Source organism: Salmo salar, chromosome ssa11, assembly GCF_905237065.1.
Source record: "Salmo salar chromosome ssa11, Ssal_v3.1, whole genome shotgun sequence".
NCBI classification, from domain to species: domain Eukaryota; kingdom Metazoa; phylum Chordata; class Actinopteri; order Salmoniformes; family Salmonidae; genus Salmo; species Salmo salar.
In genome coordinates, this window is record NC_059452.1 from 98,188,761 (window position 1) to 98,198,869 (window position 10,109).

The 10,109-nt window shown below is 42.5% G+C and overlaps 1 protein-coding gene across 1 annotated transcript; it reads left to right on the forward strand.

Moving 5' to 3' along the window:
* The first annotated feature begins 7,013 nt into the window (after window positions 1–7,013).
* On the forward strand, window positions 7,014–9,468 carry LOC106563818 (claudin-4). Its single transcript, XM_014129712.2, has one exon. The coding sequence runs from the start codon at window positions 7,125–7,127 to the stop codon at window positions 8,208–8,210; it is 1,086 nt and encodes a 361-aa protein (XP_013985187.2). The 5' UTR covers window positions 7,014–7,124; the 3' UTR covers window positions 8,211–9,468.
* The last annotated feature ends 641 nt before the right edge of the window (window positions 9,469–10,109 follow it).

The window sequence follows — 10,109 nt, forward strand, 5'->3', positions numbered from 1 at the left end:
TCCACCCTACCTGACACACTAGACCCACTCCAATTTGTTTATCGCTCCAATAGGTCCACAGACGACGCAATCGCAATCACACTGCACACTGCCCTAACCCATCTGGACAAGAGGAATACCTATGTAAGAATGCTGTTCATCGAACACGGCTCAACATTTAACACCATAGTACCCTCCAAACACGTCATTAAGCTTGAGAACCTGGGTCCTGGACATTCTGACGGGCTGCCCCCAGGTGGTGAGAGTAGGAAACAACAGCCCCACACTGGGGCCCCACAAGGGTGCGTTCTCAGCCCTCTGCTGTACTCCCTGTTCACCCATGACTGCGTGGCCATGCACGCCTCCAACTCAATCATCAAGTTTGCAGATGACACTACAGTGGTAGGCTTGATTACAAAACACGACGAGACAACCTACAGGGAGGAGGTGAGGGCCCTCAGAGTGGGGTGTCAGGAAAATAACCCCACACTCAATGTCAACAAAACAAAGGAGATGATCGTGGACTTCAGGAAACAGCAGAGGGAGCACCCCCCTATCCACATCGACGGGACAGTAGTGGAGAAGGTGGAAAGTTTTAAGATCCTCAGCGTACACATCACGGACAAACTGAAATGGTCCACCCCCACAGACAGCGTGATGAAGAAGGCGCAACAGCGCCTCTTCAATCTCAGGACGCTGAAGAAATTTAGCTTGTCACCAATAAAACTCACAAAATTTTACAGATGCACAATCAAGGGTATCCTGTCAGGCTGTTATCACCACCTGGTACGGCAACTGCTCCGCCCACAACCGCAAGGCTCTCCAGAGGGTAGTGAGGTCTGCACAATGCATCACTGGGGGCAATATACCTGCCCTCCAAGACACCTACACCACCCGATGTCACAGGAAGGCCAAAAAGATAATCATGGACAACAACCACCCAAGCCACTGCCTGATCACCCCGCTATCATCCAGAAGGTGAGGTCAATACAGGTGCATCAAAGCTGGGACCGAGAGACTGAAAAACAGCTTCTATCTCAAGGCCATTACACTGTTAAACAGCCATCACTAACATTGTGTGGCTGCTGCCAACATACTGACTCAAATCTTTCGCCACTTTAATAATTAAAAATTGAATGTAATAAATGTATCACTAGTCACTTTAAACAATGCCACTTTATATAATGTTTACATACCCTACATTACTCATCTCAGTGATGGGGGGTGTGACTATCCTCATCTGTGTTTATTTTTATTTTACCTTTATTTAACTAGGCAAGTCAGTTTAGAACAATTTCTTATTTTCAATGACGGCCTTGGAACAGTAGGTTAACTGCCTTGTTCAGGGGCAGAACGACAGATTTGTACCTTGTCAGCTCAGGGATTCAATCTTGCAACCTTTCGGTTACTGGCCCAACGCTTTAACCACTAGGCTACCTGCCGCCCCAGAGCCTGATCACCTTTGTGATCAGACTCACTCAGGATGAGGGAGTCGTCACAGAGAGAGAGCTTTTCCTGCTGTGCTTTCTCTTTGATCAACGTCTTATATTCTGAGTTTCCACCCTGGGCCAATACCCTCTATCTTGACATAGGGTTAGTCTGCTCTGATAGCACTGTGCCATCCCAGGGGATGGTCTGTGTGGAAAATTAAGTTGCTTACATTGCCCTCATTGTAGCAGTCAGCAAATAGTGTCTCTGGACTGTCCTTGTGGAGCTTTTTGTATACTTATTCCCTGCAGTGTTATTTTTTGTATCCAACAGGTACTGTACTGGAATGGCATCTGCGCATGGATAAGCTGTGAGGGCATCAAAGGCCTCTGCATTTGGATGGGGGAGGTTGTAAAATTCTCCTGCCATTGTTGGGCTCAGGCGTTTTCATACCTCTCACTTCACACTTCAGTGCTATTTGAAGCTGCAGCCAGGTCTCTTCTGTCCTAGCAGCTTGGTAGCTTAGTCTTATTTACTTACTTTGGCTTCAGATGTAGCTTCGGACTGAATATTACTCACTCAGTTTTGTGTTGGATGGTATTTCCAGGTTTCCGCTGTGTTTCTTCTGCAGGTTTTGTTTGTCCGAAGTTTTTTCTTGATAGTCCTTGGTGGTAACAGGTTATTTTGTCCAAAATCAGGGTTTTAGGTATGGAATTGTGATTTGGATTGAAGGTTTTAATGTTGAAGTTAATATCCTGTATAAGTCCTTGCTAAAATAAATAAATTACATTTATCCAACTGTAATTGTATATTTTTGCAGAAGAATTCAGGAGCCCATGAGCTCGCTACCTTCCCTCTCTTAATTATTTGTCTCTCTCTCTCTACCTCTCCCTCTGTCTCTATATTCTTTTTTCATCTCTTCTTTCTTTACCACATGTACTCTTTCCTTTCTGCCCTTTTCTCCCCGCTCTGCCTGATATCTACTATGAGGCCCAGTCTTCCATACCTGTTATTATAAGACTGGACACGTGCTCTCTGATATCTACTATGAGGCCCAGTCTTCCATACCTGTTATTATAACAGACTGGACATGTTCTCCCTGATATCTACTATGAGGCCCATACCTGTTATTATAACAGACTGGACATGTTCTCCCTGATATCTACTATGAGGCCCATACCTGTTATTATAACAGACTGGACATGTTCTCCCTGATATCTACTATGAGGCCCATACCTGTTATTATAACAGACTGGACATGTTCTCCCTGATATCTACTATGAGGCCCATACCTGTTATTATAACAGACTGGACACGTTCTCCCTGATATCTACTATGAGGCCCAGTCATCCATGCCTGGTATTACAACAGACTGGACATGTGTGTGGTCCACACAGGGGATCTGAGGTACAGTTTCTGTCCATTCTTCAATTAATAGATTGTATTTCATTCATACTCTCAAAGTCTCAAAGTGTCAAATTCCCCCTTGCGATTTTTAAGACAGCTAATAAGGTCCTGCTCTAATTCTGCCTTTATAAGGAAAAACAACATGACAACTGATTGGTTTATGGTGGTTGGCTTGAAAAAACACAGACACCCGATTGGTTGATGCTTGGCAGTGAGTTCTGTGAATAAGATCAAGGCTGGGAAAATAGGACATCCCCTTCAGCTTAAGTTACCTCCCATTCACAGATCTGATAGGAATGGATGGGTGAAAGCAACATGGCAGAATGGAGGTGGGGTTATCCATCTCACTCTAGACAACTCATGTAGATCTGAGACGCATAGTTTATCTACGTTTATCCAACTATAATCCCCCCAACACACATCCATACACACATCTCTCTATTCCTCCCTTTCTCTGAACTAATATCTTTAAACCAACTCCTGCAGTGGTTTTGTGCACCAGTCAGGTGTCTAGAGTCCTGGCACGCCAGGCTGTGAAGCAAATCCTAACCTCAGACATGCATGTGGTATTATATGACTGAGTAAGTAATGGTGCTGTTTGAATCTGGGCAGTTTAAATCTGCTGCCTTCGTACTTCAATTAAATTAGTGTTTAAAATTGAACCAGCAACATGATTCAGTGTTTTTAAAAACATTCATATTTATAGTTTAAGAACATATAATAAAGCTATATGTCCATGACTGCAGACATGTAAGACACTTCTGTTAACCCTTTATAACAACAGTGAACAGTTCTTTCCTCATCTCTGGACTGTATAAATATGATGTGTGTGGAACCTGCTTTACAGCATGCCTGGAAGGCAGAGAGAAAGTGAAGAGAAATGCTGTGGTGGTGTCCCAAATGCTACCCTATTCCCTATATAGTGCACTACTTTTGACCAAAGCTCTGGATGGAGTGCACGATGTAGGGAATAGGGTGCCATTTGGAATGTAGATACCGGGTCTGTCATCCTGTAATGGTCGTCGTATATAGTGGACCAAGGCGCAGCGGGTTGAGTGCTCATCTTAACTTTATTTGAACACGTAACAAACAAAACAAGAAAACGATCAGTATTGCAGGCTAACACACAGCAGTGCAACAACAACTTCCCACAAAGGGACAGGTGAAAACAGGCTACCTAAGTATGACTCTCAATCAGCAACAACGATTTACAGCTGTTCCTGATTGAGAGCCATACCAGGCCAACAGAGAAATACACAACATAGAAATACGACATAAAGAACATAACCCAAAAAAACCCAACCAAACACCCCTCTACATAAACACATATACTAACAAACCCCAAACCACATAAAACAAATACCCCCCTGCCACGTCCTGACCAAACTACAATAACAAATAACCCCTTTACTGGTCAGAACGTGACACATCCAGCTCATTCAAATGAAACAAAATAAAATTGTATTTGTCACGTGCTTTGATAAACAACAATGCATAAAAAAATGTTTTCATAGAAAAATAATAACACAAGGAATAAATACACAATGATTAACAATAACGTGGCTACATACACAGGGTACCAGTACTGAGTCCATGTGCCGGTATCATGTTGATCACATAGATGCCTTTGGATTCAGTTTGGTTCATCAGTGTCATGACGTTGCCCTCTTTGGGTACAGCGAGCACAGTTGACCCCTCCCTCTGCACCAGCCTTTTCTATGTACCATCCCCCTACCTCTGTCTCCCACACCCAGGCTGCTGTGGTCAGAAGAGGTCATAAATTCCTATGAGGAGACCCTCTCACAGTATAGCGAGAGAGTGAGTTTCCACCTCACAGAACTGGAGAATCAAATGACATTTATGTTCTGAAGAAGTTATAAAAGATTTGTGAAGAATCCAGCTACGAACTGGTCCGTTTGGTACAATTGTGAAACTCATGAGACAATACGGCCACACTACCATAATCATGTTTATACAATAGCCTCAGCTATGACACTTACATCAAATGGTTGTATAAAATGAATGAATAAGGATTAAACTGTTTGTGAAATTGTGTAATGTGATTTTGGACTGTTTAATGAAGGAAACTCCAATTCCATGAGCACAGTTATGGTCTGGCGTCATGGGACATCCGCTCTTCCGAATAAAACCCCCACCTAGGTTTTCTATCACCAGACCGAGCTTACCTCAATTACGAGATGGCTAAAGGTTCGAGACCAGCTTACCTCGATAATAAGAGGGCCAAGGTTTGACCACGCATTTCTCTGGCTGAACTTTTAACCATACCACATGGTTAAACTCTTAGACTATTGATACCGACAGAATAAGAACAAGTGTTTGATATTAAGTACTAGTCTGCAGCTAGGAATTCAGTATCATTGAACGCGAAGACCGACAACCGCCGAAAACAACTATTCTATAACGACATGAATGAATGTCACTCTGAACTACCCACTCTAACCACGAGAGAGAGAGAGAGAGAGAGCAGACAGTTTCTGTTGGAGAGTCTAACTTTTCAACAGAGATCCCGACGACACACTGAGAGTAAATATATAGATTGATTGCAATTATTCCCGAATGAGTAGGCGTTCATGTGCAAAGGGTTAGCATTTCAATTGTTATAATTATCAACTCTGTAGTGCCTTCTCAGCTGACCCCACCCCCCTTTTGTATAACAAGCCGCCATGCCGGTTTAGCCCACTAGGGAACATTCCTCTATCATTTCTTTGTAACTATATCTACTGTTTGTTATGCATTTCTGTGAATGACTTAATTAGTAAATAAATGATTTTAAGACAATTGATGTATGGATGACTCATAGTGAAGACTGGGTTCGTGCAGATAACCAACAATTTACGACGTTTGGAATGAGACTGACATGAGGTAAAGAACACGTCATTAATCAGAAGACTAATTGATCAGATATTAAATATCTGAAAGTTATATTAGGAAAATTATAACTAATCTGAATATTTTCCTTGGTGCCCCGACTTCCTAGTTAATTACAGTTACACAATTAATCAGTTTAATCACGTAATAATAATTACAGAGAATTATTTGATAAATACTTCTTCAGTTTTAATGATGCCAAAGACACGACATCAGTAAAAGGGTAATCCCTAGAACTCCCCTGCCTGTTACTACTCCCCCTGTCTGTTACTCCTCCCCCTGTCTGTTACTCCTCCCCCTGTCTGTTACTCCCCCCTGTCTGTTACTCCCCCTGTCTGTTACTCCCCCTGTCTGTTACTCCCCCTGTCTGTTACTCCCCCTGTCTGTTACTCCCCCTGTCTGTTACTCCCCCTGTCTGTTACTCCCCCTGTCTGTTACTCCTCCTGTCTGCTCATCTGTCTTTGCAGGAGATTTTAACTGTAAGTTTTGCTAAACCATAAGACAAACATTTGCATTTGTAAAGCACTTCTCTTCACCTCAAAGGGCTGTACATATCCTGGGGCTCCATTTTAACAAATCTAACACAATGGTAAATTTTAGCGACTCCATTGGGAAGAACAAAAAAAGCTTTCATTGAGGGGAGTGGTGGCTATGCTTGGTGTTTAATCAAATTAAATGAAAAATAAGCAATCTGATTTTTAAAACCAAAATAATATTTCTAAATAGGACGGGGTCAGAAGCACAATATAATACATGTCATCTCTTGTTCCATGGTACTGGTGCTCACGTGGGCCTTCATGTCTTAACACAACATTTACACTTCTGTACAAAATACTAGGCTCCAGTCAGTTGTATTGTGGCCTACGTGCGAGACACATTCTCAAAAACATCTGTCGTTGATATGGCATTACAGAAGGACTGAATAGTTTGGAGGAGCACGTCTTGAGTCCTGATCTTGGGTCAGTTTAGCATTTTCCCCACTAATGGTTAAGGTTAGGATTGGGTTGAGGGAAGACTGAAACAGGTTTTATAGCACAAATCAGATTGGGAAGCTTTCATTTTCATCAGATTCCTATAACATGTCTTGGTAATTATTATATTATAATTATCAATTATCCCTACTTGGTAATTGTTTTATTCTAGGTTGGTTCTCAACATTCCATATTGTTACACAAGGCTGTTTGATAAGTTTGAAACTGAGTAGAGTTTCACACATTTGAGTCGCAACCACATCCTGCCCCACATACGTCTTGATAGGATTTAAGTTTCCATGACAACATATTTCAGTGACATCACAGCAGCGAGTAGTTATAGAGGTCTTCTGAGTGGATCAGCTCTCCATTCTTACAGAAGACCTCAGGAACAAACTTCGGATTGAACGAATGTGCTGAACGAGACGCAGTCAGGGAGACAGCATTTTGATGGGCATGGATATCGTGTTAACCGTGGCAATGGTGGAGGTCGTGTGCGTCGCCCTTGGAGTCATAGGATTAATACTGACCATTGTGATCTGTGCACTCCCCACCTGGAGTGTGACAACCATTATAACCGGTAACGTTGCCACCACAGAGGTGGTCTGGTACGGCCTGTGGATGTACTGTGTGACCCAAGGCACAGGACAGACACAGTGTGAGGTATACAACTCTGTCTGTCTATGGTGTGGATCATTACTATGGGACAGTTGGAAATATGGTCTGCAGCCTGCCAGAGCCATGATCCTCACTGCCATCATCCTGGTGGTTCTGGGGGTCATGGTCTCCATGGTCGGAGCCAAGTGTACCAACTGCATCAAAGACAAAACGTCTCAGGCCAAGATGATAATTATCGCTGGAATACTTTTCATCCTGGCTGGAATTCTCATCCTCATCCCCGTTTCCTTGGTAGCCATACCAATTATCAACGACTCCTCCACGCGGATCGAAGAGAAGCCTGAGCTGGGGAACTCACTGTACCTCGGCTGGGTGGCAGCCTCCCTGCTCCTGATTGGAGGGGTCACACTGTGCATCAAAGAGGGAGTCTTTGGATGGATAATGGGAATCTTTGGATGGATAGTCTCCCTAGTGCTCTGTGTTATCTCTGTATGGTTCCCATACAATCATTATCCTGAGCCCCAATATAGGAACATATGGAAGATTCTGATGACGACCTCCATCTCCTCCATCCTGGGAGCTCTAGGAGTGATGGGGTCCATCTTTGGGACCAAGTGCTGTAACTGCATCAGGAGTAACAGGACCAGGGTCAAGGCCAGGTTTATCGTTGGAACATTCTTCATCCTGGCTGGTATCCTGCAGCTCACCACTCTGTTTTTGGTTGACCATTACTTAAGAACGGATTTCCACCTGCTGCTCTACCCTTTCGTCCTGTTTACCCAACGTGACCTGGTTATTTTAGCTGAAGTCTGTAGGTGGTCCGCCTCCATGCTCCTGATAGGAGGGACCATACTCTGCTGTTCCATATTCAAGAGGAACCAGTCAGACTCATCGATGACTCAATCAACCTCCCGCTAACAGCTCTGTCTGCAACAGGTCATAGAGGAGTTTATGTCATATTGTGGTGGGATCATAGTCTGGTGTAGCTGCTGCTACGGCTTTAACAGAGAGGCTGTACTTTCTTTAAATGAAAACAATGGAGATAATATAATTGTGATTCTATATGTAATTATATGATAAAATAACCTCTATACTTTCTGTTCAATGTTAGAATATCGGAAGGGACCAGATAGGTGTGAAAGCAACATAGTTATTGTTCCACTTTGTCTTTAATAAGTGTTACGAATCCCTTTGGCCCTGCAGTCTAGGGGGGATGGCAACCAGACCGTAACATAAATCATGCAAATTATAATAGTGATAAGAAACAGTGAGAACCAATAACCACAGACAACTACAATCTACCGTCAAACTCTAATGGTTTATTTATAAACACACGGTAATGGGGTGTGAGAAAAGGGGCTGAACTGGACCCAAGCAAAGAAACAATAATCCAAAAACACCCCTAAGGTAGACTAGCCTACCTCAATAACAGCTAGCTAACTAACCAAAAATACAGTGGGTGGTCCGCCCAGTTCTAACTAGGGTACTTAGACAAAATATTCCTACGGGTAATGTATGCCCATGGGCAACTTGTCTTGGTACCCCCTTTTCTCACCAACAAACAAACAGTCAACACTTTAACAAAAACAATACTCACAGGTGGGATGGACAAAGTGACATGTAGTTGCAAACCAAAAGAGAGATCAATACAGAAAGCGAGCTGGGAACATAGAGCGAGATTGAGAGAGAATGAGCACAAAGATTGATCACAGAGTGAGAATGAGCTAGCGAGAGATTACAACTGACTGGGGTTTTAAACCAAGGGAAAGGGACTGTGATAGGTTGAGGGAAAAGGAACAGGTGTCTTCTGATTGGGGACTGATTGATGACTGATTGGGGAGTGATGATTGTCACCTGTGAGGGGAGAAGGAGAGAAAAGAAATACACAGGATACACACTTGTATCCGTAACAATCAGTCAAAGAGGAGTTTATGACATATTGTGTTCAAATATTCAGTTAATTTAGACTGGGAGGAGAAGTTCCTGAGGAGACTGCAATGAAGGGACATATTCTGACTTTTTCCTCTCTGATGTCATTTACCAGTATTGATATATCTCTTTATGTTTCTTTAAAATGGGATGAATTTATTAAGTAGAGAAAGAATTGAATCAGTAGTTGATTGTTTAACCCTGTTAAATATGTTCAAATAAAATAATTGTATCTGACTGAAAAACATTTCCTGGTTGCAGTTGTGCATTTCCTGTTTATGTTCACTACATCACCAACAAGCCTACAGTCAATGACTGGGAACTTCTGACTGAAACACACATATATACAGTTGAAGTCGGACGTTTACATACACCTTAGCCAAATACATTTAAATTCAGTTTTTCACAATTCCCGACATTTAATCCAAGTAAAAATTCCCTGTATTAGGTCAGTTAGGATCACCACTTTATTTTAAGAATGTGAAATGTCAGTAGAGAGAATAATTTATTTCAGCTTTTATTATCTTTCTTCACTTTCCCAGTGGGTCAGAAGTTTACACACACTCAGTTAGTACTTGGTAACATTGCCTTTAAATTGTTTAACTTGGGTCAAACGTTTAGGTAGCCTTCCACAAGCTTCCCACAATACGTTGGGTGAATTTTGGCCCATTCCTCCTGACAGAGCTGGTGTAACTGAGTCAGGTTTGTAGGCCTCCTTGCTCGCACATGCTTTTTCAGTTTTTCCTACACATTTTCTATAGGATTGAGGTCAGGGCTTTGTGATGGCAACTCCAATACCTTGACTTTGTTGTCCTTAAACCATTTTGCCAGAACTTTTGAAGTATGCTTGGGGTCATTGTCCATTTAGAAGACATTTGCGACCAAGCT

Bases quoted from the DNA above. Each gene is read 5' to 3' on its own strand.
- LOC106563818 (XM_014129712.2), top strand. From the start codon at position 7,125: ATGGGCATGGATATCGTGTTAACCGTGGCAATGGTGGAGGTCGTGTGC.